Below are 19,572 nucleotides of genomic sequence, written 5' to 3' on the forward strand. Positions count from 1 at the left end.
TATAAGGTGCCACCTGCCTCTGTGGATTTCCTCTTTGCTTTAGGTTTTTCTGAAACTGCAAAGAGAGCTTTTTCTTGCAATCAGAGCGCTATCTGCTTTTTAAACACAAAAGTTACAGTTTTTGCCACAGTGTCACAAAGGTTAAAAAAAAGCCTGTTGCCCTCTCCCCAAAGCTCATGTGTATTTAGCAGGAGTCTGGAACCCTTTGGAAGAAAGCCTCACATAGCTGCAGGAAGCAGGATGACTTCTTTTATGGTGTTAAACATAGAGAAAACTCCATGTGGGAGGGAAGAAGCAATACAGAGCCTTGTAAGGGACTGGGAGCCTTTCCATATTAAAGTCTGAGTCAACACTAAAGTACTCTCTCAGCTCACAACTGTGCTTTTTCAGCTCCTTGTTTCTGATACAACCCTAGATTTTCTCAAACACTTTAAGTAGAGGAGTGTGGTAGCCGTGTTAGTCCATTCTTAAGGTTATCAATAGAAATCAAACAAAATAAAACATGGAAAAGAAAATAAGATGATACCTTTTTTATTGGACATAACTTAATACATTTCTTGATTAGCTTTCGAAGGTTGCCCTTCTTCGTCAGATCGGAAATAAGCAAATGTGCTAGCTGACAGTGTATATAAGTGAAAACATTCAAGCATTACTATGACAGTCTGACAGGGTGGGAGGAGGGGGGTGGGTAGGAAGTATGCATGGGGACATCAAAGCATATCATTGATATTCTAACAGGATGGGTGTGGATAGGTGAAGTTAGAATATCAATGATATGCTTTGATGTCCCCATGCATACTTCCTACCCACCCCCCTCCTCCCACCCTGTCAGACTGTCATAGTAATGCTTGAATGTTTTCACTTATATACACTGTCAGCTAGCACATTTGCTTATTTCCGATCTGACGAAGAAGGGCAACCTTCGAAAGCTAATCAAGAAATGTATTAAGTTTTGTCCAATAAAAAAGGTATCATCTTATTTTCTTTTCCATGTTTTATTTTGTTTGATTTCTATTGATAACCTCAAACACTTTGAAACTAGCACTGGAAAGCCAGGAGTGTCCCGCCTGTTCCTGATGGCTTGGAGCCAGGTTCTCACTCCACAAAGCATGATTCCCCTCACCTCTCCTACCAAGGGATTTTGCTTACTTAACCTAGAAGAAAAAGGGACATCAAGAGATCTTCACCAAATTTTTAAAAACTACTGTGAAAGGCTCATGGGAAAAGTACAGAGATTGTCTGGAAATACCAGCACAACTGGGAGTGTTACAGGGTTTGGGTCTACCACTGCGATAACTATTTATCATTTCTATAGTGCCTTCTCCATAGAGCTTATAATGTATTCAAGGAGTTTCATTTATTAGAGGAATAGTTAAAAACAACCTGGCTGTGAACAAGATAATCAGAGGATAAGATTTAAAAGCAGCTTCAAAAAGATAAGCTTTTAAACTGGATTTGAATAAGCTGCTAACCTGGGAAAGCCCTGTGCGCAGCGCAAGTCAGGTTATCCAAACACATCACCCTAGCAGATTCAAATAATTAACTGTTTACTTGCTCATAATTAATCATCTGCTGCAATTGTACCATCTAATTAATTACTTCCATTCCTCTAGCTATAAGGACCATTAATTCTCAGGCTGTTGCTCACTGGCTCCAATGTAATTATTTAGTACAGATTTTTTTTCCCCCATAGACACAGGGTGGGGAAAGTCCTTTTTGAATAAAACCCTTGGAATAGTGTCAAACCTTTCTTAGGTTACCAACAATAATTACCTTCTCCAGAGGACTTGGGGAAAACAATGCTTTTTCACAAATGATGAAAATTTACAATCCACTGTACACACCTAAGGTGTGCTGAGTCCTCACTGAATGCTAAGACACCCATAGGACCATAATGGGCTGCATGGAATTTAGCGTTCACTAAATCAATTACATAGTAACATAGTAACATAGTAGATGACGGCAGAAAAAGACCTGCACGGTCCATCCAGTCTGCCCAACAAGATAAACTCATATGTGCTACTTTTTGTGTATACCCTACCTTGATTTGTACCTGTCCTCTTCAGGGCACAGACCGTACAAGTCTGCCCAGCACTATCCCCGCCTCCCAACCACTGGCTCTGCCACCCAATTAGTACGTGTTTGTAAAAGGACCCCCTCCCTGGTTATTATAAAAACTTGAATTTATTTACAAACTGCTTTACAATATAAAACTTAAACAGACTGTATTATTATTCTGAGTTACCTCCATCCATTCAATTAAGTTCAAGAGCACCTTACAACATAAAAAAAATCATTAAAACACACTATGGGTGATAAACATGGATAACAGCTCCGAAAGGGAAAAGATAAAAAGGAGAGACTCCTATCTAATATAATAAAACGCACCGTGAACGTTCTGAAGACAACGTTCTGAAGCCACTCAAACACTCCCTGGCTGTAGGGTTCGTGGATTCATGGTGTGAAGCCACCCAGCCGTCTCTGTCCCGCCCTCGCGTCAAACGTCATGACGTCGAGGGCGGAAAAAAACCAAACAATTCCGGCAGCGCAGCGTCAGGGAAGGAAGCGGCGCTCCCGACGTCTCTAGCCTTCCCTTCGCTGTGTTCCGCCTTCTTCTGACGTCAAGGATGACGTCAGAAGAAGGCGGAACACAGCGAAGGGAAGGCTAGACGTCGGGAGCGCCGCCTCCTTCCCTGACGCTGCGCTGCCGGAACCGCCACGGAGGTAAATTTAAAAGAAGAAGAAAAAAAAAAGGGATGTTGGGGGGAGAGAAGAGGGTGGGCAGTAAAGTTGAACAATGGGATCGGGAGGGCAGGGGAGAAACGACAGCATGGATACGAAGGGGGGGGGGGCATGGATGCGAAGGGGGGGGGAGAAGAGGGCGGGCCAGGCTGGGACATGGGAGAGAGAGGAGCATGGATGCGAGGGGGATCATGGAAGGGAGAGAGGGGACTTGCTGGAAAAGGATGAATGGAGGCGGCAGGGGACAGAGGAGCATGGATGGGCATGGATTGGGAGGGCAGGGCTCAGGGAGAGGGGAATTGCTGGATAGGGATGAATGGAGGGGACAGATGGGCATGGATGGATATGGATTGCAGGGCAGGGCTCAGGGAGAGAGGGGAATTGCTGGATAGGGATGAATGGAGGGGGCAGGTGACAGAGGAGCATGGATGGGCATGGATTGGGAGGGCAGGGCTCAGGGAGAGAGGGGAATTGCTGGAAAAGGATGAATGGAGGGGGCAGGGGACAGATGGGCATGGATTGGGAGGGCAGGGCTCACACTCTCTCTCTCATATACAATGTCTTTCTGACTCTCACTCTCACACACTCTGTCTCACACTGTATCACATTCACTCTCTATGTGCCACACAGTCACTCACACACTCGCTTGGTCTCATACACTCACTCTCACAGAGAATCTGTGTCTCACACACACTCTCTCTCTCGCCCACACACACACACTCTCTCTCACACTGTCTCACATACACACTTGCACACACTCTCATTCTCACACACACACTCTCTCACAAACACACTCACACCCAGACTCACTCTCTCTCTCACACACACACACTCACACTTTCACTCTGACTCTCAAACAGTCACTCTCACATACACTCTCCCAAACATACACACTCCGAGGAAACCTTTGCTAGCGCCCGTTTCATTTGTGTCAGAAACGGGCCTTTTTTACTAGTGTCTAATAACAGCTGAAACACAGGGAGATACAGAGTTATGGAGAGATACAGGATGATACAGATACAGGGAGAAACAGACAGATAGATACAGGAAGATACAGAGAGAAAAAGGGAAACACAGACTGATACAGGGAGACACAGAGAGATAGATACAGGGAGATACAAGAAGATAGAAAGATAAAGGGACATACAGAGAGATATACTACTACTACTACTTATCATTTCTATAGCACTACCGGACGTACGCAGCGCTTCACACTTGAACATGGAGAGACAGTCCCTGCTCGATACAGCTTACAATCTAATTATGACAGACAGACAGGACAAGTAAGGGATAAGGGTTAGGACAGACAGGACATATCAGGGATAGGGGACAGTTGAAGGGTTAGGTTTAGGAGTTAAAAGCAGCATCGAAGAGGTGGGTTTTTAGCCTAGATTTGAAGATGGCCAAAGATGAGGCTTGGCGTACCAGCTCAGGAAGTTTATTCCAGGCATACGGTGCAGCAAGATAGAAGGAACAGAGTCTGGAGTTAGCGGTGGAGGAGAAGGGTGCAGATAAGAGAGATTTGCCCAGTAAGCGGAGTTCCCGGGGAGGAATGTAGGGAGAGATGAGAGTGGAGAGGTAATGAGGAGCTGCAGAGTGAATGCATTTGTAAGTCAGTAAGAGGAGTTTGAAATGAATGCGGAAACGGATAGGGAGCCAATGAAGTGACTTGAGGAGAGGGCTAATATGAGCATAATGACACTGGCGGAATATTAGTCGTGCAGCAGAATTTTGAACAGATTGAAGAGGAGAGAGATGGCTCAGTGGGAGACCTGTGAGAAGCAAGTTGCAGTAGTCTAAGTGGGAGGTGATAAGAGTGTGGATGAGGGTTCTGGTTGCATACTCAGAAAGGAAAGGGCGAATTTTGGTGATGTTATAGAGGAAGAAACGACAGGTTTTAGCAGTCTGTTGAATATGTGAAGCGAAGGAGAGGGAGGAGTCGAAGATGACCCCAAGGTTACGTGCTGATGAGACGGGAAGGATAAGCGTATTATCCACAGAAATACAGAAAGGGGGGAGAGGAGAGGTCGGTTTAGGTGGAAAAATAAGAAGCTCAGTCTTGGTCATGTTTAGCTTCAGATGGCGGTGAAACATCCAGGCAGCAATGTCAGACAGGCATGCTGAAACTTTGACCTGGATGCCTGCTGAGATTTCTGGTGTAGAAAGGTAGATCTGGGAGTCGTCGGCATAAAGATGATACTGAAAACCATGGGATGAGATCAGAGTACCAAGCGAAGAAGTATAGATGGAGAAGAGTAGAGGTCCCAGGACAAATCCCTGAGGTACACCAACTGACTGCGGGATAGAAGAGGAGGAGGATCCACCAGAGTATACACTAAAAGTACGTTTGGAGAGATAAGAAGAAAACCAAGAAAGAACAGAGCCTTGAAAACCAAGTGAGGATAGCGTATCGAGGAGTAAACTGTGATCGACTGTGTCAAAAGCAGCAGATAGATCAAGAAGGATGAGGATAGAATAAAACCCTTTGGATGTGGCCTGGAGCAGGTCACTGGAGACTTTAGTAAGCGCCGTTTCGGTTGAATGACGGGGGGCAAAATAGGGCTTCCCTCATTCACAGAATCAAGGACAGAGGCACAGGGAGACAAACATAATTGACTCACTCAAGTTCATAAGTACAGCTAGAGAGACAAAAAACATATATGCCACAAGCTTAATGTCATTTGTAATAATGTACAGACTAATAATGCCTACAGACTGAATAAGTACAGGTGGTGAACTAAGGAAACCATGAAAGAACAATGGGACAATCAATTACTCAGGAAATGCACTGACAACTTTGGAGACCTCACACCAGATAAAGCTCTGACCCTTCCTTACCTGGGCTAGAATCTGAGGAGTTTAGTGGCAGTGGGGTCTCTTGGGAAGCAGAGTGCTGGGGGTCATTAGCAGATCCAGAGATAGGGGGGGTCTGTGCCACAGATTTATTGATACTTATGTCTCTGCCGCTGTCTGCTCTGGAGCCTTCCTCCTCTCCTTCACTTTCATCAAACTCAAAGGCTTCTCCCGACTCCTCCTCTTCTTCCTCTGCATTGAGGGCACTGAGGCAGTTACCCAAAATGTCATCTGAGTGAAGAGAAAGTAGTGTTAGAGGCAAGTTTTTTCTTCAGGGGGTACACAGTGGTACTGCACTTTTTCTACTGCCTGCTTAAATTAAGCCATGCTCCCTAAGTACTAGTGAAAGAGCCCGAGTGAATTAATTTCTACAGGCCACTGATCACAGCAAACCAATGTGCATACATGTGAAAAAGGCAAAGCCCTCCCAGTGGCATTGCTAGATTATATCCTGGCAGGTGATCTGGGGGTTTCAGTGCCAGTCTTGGCTGTTGTGCTGCTGGGTTATGCATGTAACTAGGGAAAACAACAGGACACTGGATTCATTACTGCACATCTGCTTCATTTGTTACCTTTAAAATTGTGTAAATTAATTCTAGAAATGACTCACAGCAGGGTGTGTCCTATAAGATCACTAATGCCCTACACCGATTGGACGCGCGCTGGGCCAGGTTTTACCGCATCTACAAAAAAATGACTTTTTTTTAATGGGACGGGAAAAGGGCCTGCAGTAAAAATGAAACCAGCGCACGTCCAAAACCAGCCTGAGCCCTTAACGCCACCCATGGATCTAGCAGTAAAGGCTCACGCGCTATATGCACGGTGACCAGTCGGTGAGCGCCAAGTGCCGCGCACAGGAGTAAATCTCTCTATATAAAAAGCAACACCAACGTTCTATGAAGCCTCCAGCCGGAAGTGTGAAGGGGGCGAGATATCCGGTTTCCCTATGAGTGTCTGCCCCGCCCTCTCTGTAACACAGTCAGTGAAGGAAAACAGCAGAGCACGAAATCAAATCGCTGGCTCTGTAACAGTGGACTCAGAGGGGGGAGGGGAGACAGCCCAGAGGGCACGGACACACACACTCCCACATGCACACAGAACAAAACCTTGCTAGCTCCCGTTTCATTTGCATCAGAAACGGGGCTTTTTTACTAGTAAATAAATAATTCATCCACGTGTTATAGGCGCACACCAAATCTGAAATTACCGCCAGGAGGGCGTGCTGGTCTGGTAGTAGTCTCATTTGGGTGCACACTGAATGCACATAGAGCCTACAGCGGCTTCGTAAAAGGACCCCTAAGATAGCATAGAAGCACCTCAGAGTGAACTTGCAAAAGGGGTGACCCACTGGCGAGGCATGTCCAAAGGACACATCTTTCAGAATATTATCAGATGTGTGCCATTTAATTAGCATAAACAGATGCACCTTCCTTCTATGAAGGGGAGACATGATAGAGGTATATAAAATAATGAGTGGAGTGGAACAGGTGGATGTGAAGCGTCTGTTCACGCTTTCCAAAAATACTAGGACTAGGGGGCATGCGATGAAACTACAGTGTAGTAAATTTAAAACAAATCGGAGAAAAGTTTTCTTCACCCAACACATAATTAAACTCTGGAATTTGTTGCCAGAGAACGTGGTGAAGGCGGTTAGCTTGGCAGAGTTTAAAAAGGGTTTGGACGGTTTCCTAAAGGACAAGGCCATAAACCACTACTAAATGGACTTGGGAAAAACCCACGATTCCAGGAATAACATGTATAGAATGTTTGTACGTTTGGGAAGCTGCCAGGTGCCCTTGACATGGATTGGCTATCGGGGACAGGATGCTGGGCTCGATGGATCCTTGGTCTTTTCCCAGTATGGCATTACTTATGTACTTTTATATAACAGAAACAGGAAGTCTAGAATTGGCACTCAGGCACCCAAAAAGAGGCTGAGAAAACACAAGGCAAGCGGTCCACAAAATCCAATATCTTCGTTTGCCACATTTAACTCCCAGGTCTAAACAAGGTCACCCGCCTTGGCCATGTTTCGCCACAAGCTAACCCAGGTTGCAGACACTGTTTTTATCAGTTTGGTAAGGCTTCGGATTTCACAGCAACTGGTATTCATCTGCCCCTGAGGCAGCCATTTGGCAAAACACGGCCATGTCGGGTGACCTTGTTTACATCTGGGAGTTAAAAGTGGAAATAAGACTGTGGGGCAGATATTCAGACCATGGGAGGGATCCTGGCTAACTCCCATGGCCAGCAGTCAGCCTGGATATTCAACACCAGACCATTTCCGGTAACAGGCATTAAATATCCAGTTTATTTTTAGCCGGTTTAAAGTTAACCAGCTATGCTGATATTCAAAGATAGCCGGTTAAGTTTAAACACTGCCTTGAGTGAATTCCTTAAAAAATGTGGTAAATAAATCCTAATAAATAAATAACAGAAAGGGAAAGGAGATGGGGCTTGATCTACTGCTTTTCTGTGGGTTACAATCAAAGCGGTTTACATATTATACACCAGCATTTATTTTTTGTACCTGGGGCAATGGAGGGTAAAGTGACTTGCCCTGAGTCACAAGGAGCTGCAGTGGGAATTGAATCCAGTTCCCCAGGATCAAAGTCTGCTGCACTAACCACTAGGCTACTCCTTTACTCCTTACTCTTTGGGATTCTGGAATCTTGCTATTCTTTGGGGTTCCACATGGAATGTTGCTACTCTTTGACATTGTGCCTGGAATCTTGTTAATGGGGCTTTATACACTGCCTTTCTGTAGTTTTTGCAACTACATTGAAAGTGTTTTACATAGTATATACAGGTACTTATTTGTACCTGGGACAATGGAGGGTTAAGTGACTTGCCCAGAGTCACAAGTAGTGGAAGTGGGAATTGAACCCAGTTCCCCAGGTTCTCAGCTCACTGAACTACCCACTGGGCTACTCCTCCACTGAATAAGTGAATAAATAAATAAACCGGCTAAAGATATACCAGTTTATTTAAGTGCCTCAACCTGGCCACTTAGAATAGCCGAATATGGATTGAATATTAAGGGATAGCCAGCTATATTGTACGAAATAGCCGGTTATCTCCTAGGCGCTAACCAGGAGTATTTAGTAGGGAATAACCAGCTATCCTCCACTGAAGACTGCCAGATAGCCAGTTAAGTGCCGTTTAACCGGCCAGGCGCCATTCCTGCTCAGTTAAATGGTTTTGAATATTGAGGGTTTGATTTTCATACCATCTGCTTCTCTTCTGTTCTCCATAAGGAGACACCACTTTATAGAATTGGTCTCCTTAATGTGCATTAGATTGACCTACCAATTAACACCTGTTACTTAACCAAATTCATTCTTGGAGGATACAGTGGAACTTATTATCATACTTGTTGGATCTAAAGATAGTTTAGACAAGGTCCTGGAAGAAATGTCCATAAACTGCAGCGCCTTGTGACCCTGCACATTTAACTCTCCGTTACCCCAGGCACAAAAACTTAGATTGTGAGCCCATGGGGGACAGAGAAAGTGCCTGTATGTAATATGTAAACCACTTTGGTTGTATCACAGAAAGAAAGTATATCGAGAATCTAACAAACAAACTACTCAGACCACAGAAAAGCCACTTGTGATCCCTGGGGTCGGCACATGGAATCCTGCTACTCTTTGGGATTCCAGAATCTTGCTACTTTCTGGGACCCTGCCAGGTACTTGAGACCTGGATTGGCCACTGTTGGGAACAGGATAGTGGGCTTTGATGAACCTTTTATCTAACCCAATATGACACTTCTTATGTTGTTAACAGTTCTAATGTGTTAAAATGTTTTTATTAAAACAAATGTGTGAAACGAATTTTAAAAAACAGACTGAACATGCAAAAACAAAGCTGATTTTTTTTCTGTACACATCCCTAGAAAGCAATTAAAGAGTTTGCTAGCAGTACCTATTGCATGAAACTGAAAGCGGGAAGATTCAGAGGAATCCATCCCTGGAGCAGTCCTGCTACGTCTCCACCTAGAAACCTGTGGCCTGCAAAGAGATCAGAGAGGACAAAATTATCATGAGCAGCAGTACTGGACCCTAATTTTGCAGAGAAGTACTGAAAGATGATGATCTCTCTTGCCAGCTTGTACTGGATTGTAATTCTTTTCATAATATTGATAGGCAAAACATTGGGCGACTAGAAACTGATTTGCTGTAGACGTGGTTAATATGGATTTCATCAAAGCTGTTTAAACTGTCTCACATAGAACACTCAAGAATAAACTGAGCAGTCTAAGGGTGAATCCCAAGGTGACAAACTGATATAGAAACTGGCTGAGTGACAACGGCAGTGGTCATAAGTGGAACTCACTCTGAGAAGAGAAAGGCAATTAGTAAAGTGCCCCATATCTTTATAATATTTATTTATTGCATTTGTAATATTATGGGGAAGTAAAAGGGAAAGGTTGGATTTTGTAGATTAACGCCAAGAACTCAGGCAGAGTGGATAGCCTTGAGGGCGTACACAGGACGATAACTGACCTAAAAAAGCTTAAGAAGTGCTTGAATGTCTGGGATTGAATGTAAAAATGTGCCCTCATGAATTCAGGGCCAGCTGGATCACTAAGCTTCCACCTATGGCGGTCTAATTGAGGGGGGGGGGGGGGGGAGTTAGCAAGTCTGCAAAAGACTCTTTGGTCCAAGAAAGCACAAAGGCAGACGATCTGCAAACTCCAAGATGGAAAATAAACGAAGCAGATCATTGAAAAACCAAAATATATTTTATTGATCAAAACCAATTAAAATATGTATACAATAGCCCGACACAGGCCGTGTTTCGCCCAGCAGGGCTGCTTCAGGGGCTACACAAAATTCCTTTACTGTTGAAGTATAATGATTATAATGTTGAGAGCGACTGTGACAGAATATACAGGCGATCACCTTGATTCTATCTTGAAAAAACAGCTCATCCAGAGATGCCAAAACCAACATATGTTGACATGAAGTCAAACGAACAGCCTCTTATCTCTGAAAGCCGAAAAAATGTTTGGTTTTGATCAATAAAATATATTTTGGTTTTTCAAAGACTCTTTGGTGCCAGCATGTGCCTCGAGCATCCACACATATTTTGGAGGGGCAGAACCTAGCAGACTTTGAACATGCACTGGAAGTGGTGAATCATTATTTTTACACATACTGATTGCTCATTGGTGCCACCCTACAGAAGAAAAGGAAAGGAAGCCACGAAACACCTCAGGAGGAAGGAACTGGAGAATCTGAACAGCTCAGGGGGTGGGTGGGGGTAGAGGAGGGTAAGGGTAAGAAAGTAGGAAGAGTTAGAAAGTAAGGTGACTGATTTAAAGAAAGTTGTAAATGAGGTTAGAGAAATGGTTAAATGTTATCTCAGCTAGAGTAGGAGTGGATAAACATGTCCTGCTGCAGTATATGCAGCCTGAGTACTCCTTGTGTGTGTGAGTGAGACTACCAAGTTAGTTACTTCTTCCAGTAAAGGCCTGGTTGAAGAGCCAAGCTTTCACCTGCTTCCTGAAATACAGATAGTCTTTTGTTAAGCGCAGCCTTTCAGGAAGTGCATTCCAGAGTGTGGGGGTTACTCCAGAGAAGGCTCGCTTGCGGGTATCACATCGTGTAATGTCTTTTGGAGAGGGTGTGGTTAGTGAAAGTCCTTGGGAGGACCTTAGTGTCCTTGGCGGTGTGGAGAGGATCATCCTATTTTTCAGGTACTCAGGGCCATTTCTTTTCAGGGCCTTGAAGATCAGACATAGAGTTTTAAATTTAGCCCTGTATTGTACTGGTAGCCAATGAAGTTTTTGAAAAAATGGTGTGATACGGTCACGTCGCTTGCAACCTTCTATGAGTCTTGCTGCTGCATTCTGAGTCAACTGGAGCTGGTGAAGGCCCTTTGTAGTCAGACCATTGTATAGTGCATTGCAGTAATCCAGTCTTGATGTTACCATGGCATGCACAACTGGGATAAGATTTACCTTCTCGATGTAAGGAGAGAGGCTGCGTAGCTTTCACAAATAGTAGAAGCAGCTCTTGAAGGTTGCTTGGATTTGGGGAATCGAGTAAGTGTTGAATCTAACTGTATTCCAAGGTTTCTGACTTGTGATTTGAGGGGGAGTTCATACTTCCCAAAAGGGATTTTGATGTCAGGTATTTATCCACTTGTGTTAGTGACCCAGAGAAGCTCGGTTTTACTTGGGTTCAGGCAAAGTTTGTTGTGTTTAGCCCATTCTTGAATTGATGTTAGACAAGTAATCAGTTTATTCAAGGCTGTAGGTAAGTCAGGTTCAATGGGTATGAGTAGCTGCACATCATCCACATAAATGTAGAACTGAGTGTCCATTGACCGAATCAGCTCAGCTAATAGTTTGAGGTAGATATTGAACAGAACAGGTGGCAGTATCGATCCTTGTGGTACCCCGCAGGTCAGTGTCCACAGTGGTGATGAGTTGCTGCCAAATATTATGGATTGTTGCCTGTCTGATAGGTAGGATCTGAACCAAGCAAGTACTGTTCCATTGATACTTGTGGCCTAGTGGTTAGGGTGGTGGACTTTGGTCCTGGGGAACTGAGGAACTGAGTTCGATTCCCGGAACAGGCAGCTCCTTATGACTCTGGGCAAGTCACTTAACTCTCCATTGCCTGCCGCATTGAGCCTGCCATGAGTGGGAAAGCACGGGGTACAAATGTAACAAAAACAAACCTGTTTCTGTCAGTCGTGCTAGCATGATATCATGATCCACGGTGTCAAAAGCTGCAGAGAAATCAAGCAATACTAACATCGAGGTGAATCACTTGTCTCGGTTTCTGTGAAGATCATCTAGTAGGGATACAAGGACCGTTTCTGTACCATAACCAGTTCTGAATCCAGATTGACATGGATCTAGCCAGTTTCTCTTTTCTAACTAATCATTAAGTTGAACACAGACTGTTTGCTCTATGAGTTTCCCTAGAAATGGGATGTTGGATACTGGCCTGTAACTTTCAATTTGTCCTGGTCAAGGTTGTTTTTCTTCAGCAGAGGGAGAACCACTGCCCTTTTTAATGCTGTTGGTAGTTGCCCATTAGAAAGAGAGGTGTTCACAATTTTTGTGGCGCCTTCTATGAGGCCCCATACTTGCCTGCGGCACTATTTTTGATGGGCAGGGATCGAGGGTGCAGGTAGTTGGTCAAAGGTCTCTTAAGATTTTGTCAAGGCTCTCCTCTGTCATTGGGTTAAAAGTGTCCCACCCATCTCTGTCAGGAGGGAGCGAGTTTGTTCACCCCTCGTTGACTAGTTGGGGACTAGGTGAGATTGCCAGTGAATCCTGGTGGAGACTATTAATTTTGTTGGCAAAGTATGCAGCAAAATCACTGCAATTCAGTTTAGACTGGGCAGGCTGGTTCTGTTGTGGGGGCTGCAGTAGGCTGTTTACTATACTGAACAACTGCTTGGTTGAATTGGCAGCCTGTGCAATGCATTGTGAGAAATACTGTTTTTTGGTTGCTGTTAATGCTTGATGGTACTTTACCATGTGCTTCCTACAGTTTAATCTTCATCCAGGCGAGATTTGCGCCATCTCCTTTCCAGTTTTCGTCCTTCACGTTTAAGTCAGGTTCAATGGTTGAAGGATAGGAAACAGAGAGTGAGGTTAAATGGGCAGTATTCACAATAGAGAAGGGTAGTTAGTGGGGTTCCTCAGGGGTCTGTGCTAGGACCGCTGCTTTTTAATATATTTATAAATGATTTAGAGATGGGAGTAACTAGCGAGGTAATTAAATTTGCTGATGACACAAAGTTATTCAAAGTCGTTAACTCGCGACAGGATTGTGAAAAATTACAGAAGGACCTTACGAGACTGGGAAACTGGGCGGCTAAATGGCAAATGATGTTTAATGTGAGCAAGTGCAAGGTGATGCATGTGGGAAAAAAGGACCCGAATTATAGCTACGTCATGCAAGGTTCCAAGTTAGGAGTTACGGACCAAGAAAGGGATCTTGGTGTCGTCGTCGATAATACACTGAAACCTTCTGCTCAGTGTGCTGCTGCGGCTCGGAGAGCGAATAGAATGTTGGGTATTATTAGGAAAGGTATGGAAAACAGGTCTGAGGATGTTATAATGCCGTTGTATCACTCCATGGTGCGACCGCACCTTGAGTATTGTGTTCAATTCTGGTTGCCACATCTCAACAAAGATATAGTGGAATTGGAAAAGGTGCAGCGAAGGGCGACTAAAATGATAGCAGGGATGGGACGACTTCCCTATGAAGAAAGACTAAGGAGGCTAGGGCTTTTCAGTTTGGAGAAGAGACGGCTGAGGGGAGACATGATAGAGGTATATAAAATAATGAGTGGAGTGGAACAGGTGGATGTGAAGCGTCTGTTCACGCTTTCCAAAAATACTAGGACTAGGGGGCATGCGATGAAACTACAGTGTAGTAAATTTAAAACAAATCGGAGAAAATTTTCTTCACCCAACGCGTAATTAAACTCTGGAATTCATTGCCGGAGAATGTGGTGAAGGTGGTTAGCTTGGCAGAGTTTAAAAGGGGGTTAGACGGTTTCCTAAAGGACAAGTCCATAAACCGCTACTAAATGGACTTGGGAAAAATCCACAATTCCGGGAATAACATGTATAGAATGTTTGTACATTTGGGAAGCTTGCCAGGTGCCCTTGGCCTGGCTTGGCCGCTGTCGTGGACAGGATGCTGGCTCAATGGACCCTTGGTCTTTTCCCAGTGTGGCATTACTTATGTACTTAAGGATCCGAAGTTCTGGAGAAAACCAAGGTGAGCGTTTGTGAGTGGGGCATAAGACCTTTTTAGTGGTGCTGTTTTCTCTAAGGTCTTGGCTAAGTGTGTATTCCAAATGTCAACTTGTTCTGACACTGTTGTTGTCTTTTCATCCACATGTGGATAGTCCAAAGCCTCTAAGAAATTCTTAGAGGTCAGCTGTTTTTTTTTTGTCTCTGATCTCCTTTCAAACTCTGGGAGGTGCCATTTGTTTTAGGTGGTCACTTATGGAGAATTTAATTAGAAAATGGTCTGATAGGGGTGTTATTTCAATACTGTTATCCCAGAATTCTGGGATATCCACCCCTTTGTAGAATACAGGTCTAGTATGTGCCCTTTTCGTGGGTTGGAGAATTGATAACTTGTGTAAATCCTAGTGCTGTCATCGTGTCCAGAAAGGCAGCTGTAGTAGTATCTGGGGTTTTGATGTGTAGATTGAAGTCTCCCACGATCACCAGCCTAGGGTAATTCAGGGTCACTTGAGTAATCAGGTCTAGGAGTTCTTGCACAGATAATGTGTTGTTACGAGGTGTAAATCATTAGCAGCCAGATTGGCTTCTTCTCTTCAAGTTGGATTAAAAGAGATTCTGATCCATGTAGCTGAGGGATGGATATTCTGCGCAGTTTGATTGTGTCCCGAATCAATACTGCTACCCCTCCACCCTGTCTTCCTGGTCTTGGTTGATGTTGGATGTAGAAACCTGTTGGGCATAGTTCAGCCAGTGGTAAACCCCCACTTTCATTTAGCCAGGTTTCACTTATTCCTAGGATGTCAAGATGCTGTTCATTTATGGCATCATGGATCACAGAGTATTTCTTTGCAGCTGATCTGGCATTCACCAGTCCTACAGTTCCCAAGGGTGGTCTGGGGGTAGTTTTAGTGTGGCAGTGAGGTGTTTGACCTCTTGCACTTTTGCCTTCTCTTTGGTTTATGGGGGTTATGGTTTCCTCTCCCACACACCACTGGGATACTTGATTGATTTTTGAGCCCAATGCACATTTTTTTGTGTCGGAAATTAGATAGGCAATATTTCACTAGATGGCACTGCTGTCCACTCTGTGGAGTTCACAATCTTACTAGTTGGCAAATGCAGGGTTAAGGCTTTAAATATTCTGAAAGAAACAGACCTTTTAAAGTTGAAAATTCAGATCAGGCCTGTGAGATCAAAGGCTGCTAGCAACAGCCAAAGGAAAATGGCTGCACACTTAGCACTTCTACGTGAATTGTTTTGTAGAGGGAATTGATAATATTTGCCTTTAGTTTTAAAGAATCTAACAGATTCAGCATTTTAGAAATAAATACAGTTAAAATAAAGTTTTGACTCTGGAACAAGATTTCTTCTGCAAACTGTTTTACGTTGATATCAAGTATAAATCAGGCACTGAAGGCTTTGACATCCCAGTTCTGAAACAGGTTCTCAAAAGACGTTTGACTAAAATGAAACTATATACAATTTCATAGGCAAATTAAAATCTGCATATTTCAACAATAGGTAAAGCAACTTTACAGTGCATAGGATCAGTTACAGAGGTAGATGGAGAGTTTGGGTTACAATATATATCTGACCAGACAGTAATTCCATTAGCAAGAATTTATTTTAGTTAGGAGAGATTTGTATTTTGTATTAGTGAGAGTTCTGGACTGTTGTGCAGCTCCTCAAAACTCTTTAAGGGACAGAAATACCTAAATTAATAGCATAGCTTGACCCTCTTCCACCCAACCCTACTCCCTGGGGTCCCCTACTATTAGCAGAATGGAGCTAGTGAGTCCCCTTTTGCTCCTGCCCTTTCTGGTTCTGGGTTTCAGAACGGCCACCCGGACCCCTAGCCCTAATCCCCCAGAACTACTGCTAGGGGTTGTCCTTCTATATAAGGGGTTTCCTTTATATAGAAAGAGGACCCCTAGTGGTTGTACTGCAAAATTACTGCAAGGAGTCAGGATGGCCACTTTGAAACCCAGATCCACACAGGGCGGAAGCAGACAGGGACTGATTTCTCTAAGTGCTGCTAGACTAACAAGGGACCCCCTAGGTGAGTCCCGTCAGGGTGGGGGTGGTCAGGCCATCAAGGGGGGATTGTACTTTGAGGGCTGGGCAATGAAACTGGGAGGTGATGCTTGCTCTTTCAGTGTGCTTTTTTTTACGTTTGGGTAGCTGCCTTGCTACTGGACCCTCAGTTAATATGAGAGAGAGAGAGAGAGAATAAATAAAATAGCACATCTCAGTAGAATACCAGCTATGCTTCATAGTTCATACAGCTTGAATGTCACCCTGCTCCAGTTTCTGCACTGTGTGCCTTGGTGAATCCTTTTGAATCCAGTTTTGCACCTTGCATGTGAACACAGCTCCACTTCTTGGACCCTCACTGCACCTCAGTCCAGAATATATTATTGTCTATTTTAGAGCATAAAACATTTGAACAAGCACCAAACTTCCAGTAACATGACCCTGATATGACAAAGAATTACCAAGTAAAGTTTCCTTAAACAGCTATTCTAATTATAATCACAAGTGTGGATTTTTCCCAGATGAGGTAGTGTTTCTTTATTCACTCTTCAGCCTGAGGCTTCTTTCTGAGTAGACTTGTGTTATTAGTAACAGCCTAAGTGCACACCCTGTCTCAGTGTTACACAACAATCAGAGTCACAGGGAGGTGGTATGGGGCTGAGTAGTTTGCGTTTCCTCTAAAAGCCGCTGGGTTGGTCAGACCGGATTACAAGCTATTTGTAGGACATGCAGTGACTCGTATGACAAAGGAGAATAGAGACATAATTATTCCCCAGCTCTTCTCTCTAGTGCAGCTTCAGTCACCAATGAAAAAAAAAAAAAAAGAAAGAAAAGAGTGCAGAGATAGTACCTGAAGATGGCAGGGAGAGAGAAGAAGACTGATCAATTCTAGCTGTTATTACTACTACTCTTCCAGTCTGCTCTGATTCTGTCACTCTGTTGAATTCACTTAGTTTTCTAGACCCTAATGATCTGTTGGTTTGAGCTGCCTCGATTACTGTAACTCTCTCTCTTCAATGGTGTTTATCTGCCATACTTTACGTAGTTACAATTTGTACAGAATATTGCCATTTGGATCATCCACAGTGCTCGTAGTGGTAATGGGATTTGATATACTGCCTTTCTGTGATCAAATCAGAGCAGTTTACATTTTTATTACGTGCAGGTGCTTTCTCTGTCTCTAGTGGAGCAATGAAGGGTTAAGTGACTTGCCCAAGGTCACAAGGAGCTGCAATGGGAACTGAACCCACTTCCCCAGGATCTCAGCCCACTGCACTAACCATTAGGAGTAGCCTAGTGGTTAGTGCAGCGGACCTTGATCCTGGGGAACTGGATTCAATTCCCATTGCAGCTCCTTGTGACCTTGGGCAAGTCACTTAATCCTCCATTGTCCCAGGTGCAAATAAGTACCTGTATATACTATGTAAAGCGCTTAGAATGTAGTTGCAAAAACCACAGAAAGGCGGTATATCAAGTCCCATTTCTCTTTCCCTTTCCACTCAATCATGTCTCTGTACTACTGATGGCTCAACATTGGTTTCCTGTCTTTAATGAAGTCCAATTTAAAATTCATATTTTAATTCACAGAGCACTTTATACAGAGACTTCTTTTACTTAGCCAAACTTCTTGTCCCATATTGCCTGACCAGATCATTTTCCTCAGAGTCTGATAACTGTTTACTTCATTGATGTCACAGAAGAGTTTCACCATCAGGGCGTTCTGCAGCATTGAGCTCTTTTAACGTACAGAAGCCACACAGCTATACCCCTCTTGGTTAAGCTATTAGCCACAACACAAGAGATCCAATAGACCCCTGATGCAGGCCTATGTGCCGAAACACGGCCGTGTCGGGTCGTCTTTTAGCTGTTGATATTAAAGACTTCCTGAGATCCTTTTTGCGCAGTCCTCACTTTCTTATCCATTGAACTTGCTTGTCTTACCATCCCCGGCTATCATTATGCTTAACGTCATGAAGGTAATTCCATAAACTAGGTGCTAACATTCATGCATGTATATGCCCGTACGCTACTGAAAATACCCTCTTAACTTCCATTGTGGGTTATTTTAAAATTGGGTTATAGAAGGGTGCAGTATGGTCTTTCCCCTTATAGATTTCCACTGACTCTCCTTTCCCCTTATTTTTTTTTATTTACGCAATTAAATTTACAAAGACGTGGAGGGGCATTTTTGAAAGGGACGTCCAAGTTTCGATTTGGACGTCCTTGCAAAACGTCCCAATTCACGGGCGGGGAAACCCATATTTTCAAAACAAGATGGACGTCCATCTTTCATTTCGAAAATACCACAAGGGACATTCAAATCCTTAAATTTCGCTGTCCCTAGTTTTGGATGTCCATAGACATGGATGTTTCTGGTTTTCGGCGATTTTCGACACCAAGGACGTCCATCTCAGAAACGTCCTAATGCAAGCCATTTGGTCTTGGGAGGAGTCAACATTTGTAGTGCACTGGTCCCCCTGACATGCCAGGTCAGCAACCGGGCACCCTAGGGGGCACTGCAGTGGACTTCATAAAATGCTCCCATGAACATAGCTCCCTTACCTTGTGTGCTGAGCTCCCCAAAACCCACTATCCCCAACTGTACACCACTACCATAGCCCTTACGGGTGAAGGGGGCACCTAGATGTGGGTACAGTGGGTTTGTAGTGGGTTTTGGGGGGCTCGTTGTTCCTCCACAAACGTAACAGGTGGGGTGGGGGGGATAGTGCTGGGTCCACCTGTCTGAAGTGCACTCACCCACTAAAACTGCTCCAGGGACCTGCATACTGCTGTCATGGACCTGAGTATGACATCTGAGGCTGGCACGACATATTTTTACAGACGTTTTTTGAGTGTGGAAGGGGGTTAGTGACCACTGGGAGAGTAACGGGAGGTCATCCCCGATTCTCTCCGGTGGTCATCTGGTCATTTCGGGCACCTTTAATCATAAAAAAACAGGTCCGGGTGAAAACATCCAAGTGCTCATCAGGGACGTCCTTCTTTTTTTCGATTATGGGTCAAGGACGTCCAAGTGTTAGGCACGCCCAAGTCTCACCTTCGCTACGCCTCCGACACGCCCCCTTGAACTTTGGCCATCCCTGCGATGGAGTGCAGTTGGAGACGTCCAAAATCAGCTTTCGATTATACCGATTTGGACGTTTCTGTGAGGACGTCTATCTTCCGATTTATGTCGAAAGATGGGCGTCCTT

The 19,572-nt window shown here is 44.2% G+C and overlaps 1 protein-coding gene across 9 annotated transcripts in view; it reads right to left on the bottom strand.

Moving 5' to 3' along the window:
* ARHGEF10L (Rho guanine nucleotide exchange factor 10 like) overlaps positions 1-19,572 on the bottom strand; it is a 180,010-nt gene that overhangs the window by 129,874 nt on the left and 30,564 nt on the right. For all 9 annotated transcript variants that reach the window (XM_030222304.1, XM_030222303.1, XM_030222307.1 and 6 more), the window contains exons 2-3: positions 9,523-9,608; positions 5,581-5,826 (exon numbers count right to left, since the gene is read on the bottom strand). In XM_030222304.1, coding sequence (XP_030078164.1) covers positions 5,581-5,826; positions 9,523-9,565 — 289 coding nt within the window. In that variant the 5' untranslated portion in view covers positions 9,566-9,608. The remainder of the gene's footprint in view (positions 1-5,580; positions 5,827-9,522; positions 9,609-19,572) is intronic.

Source organism: Microcaecilia unicolor, chromosome 13 (assembly GCF_901765095.1).
Source record: "Microcaecilia unicolor chromosome 13, aMicUni1.1, whole genome shotgun sequence".
Classification (NCBI taxonomy): Eukaryota; Metazoa; Chordata; class Amphibia; order Gymnophiona; family Siphonopidae; genus Microcaecilia; species Microcaecilia unicolor.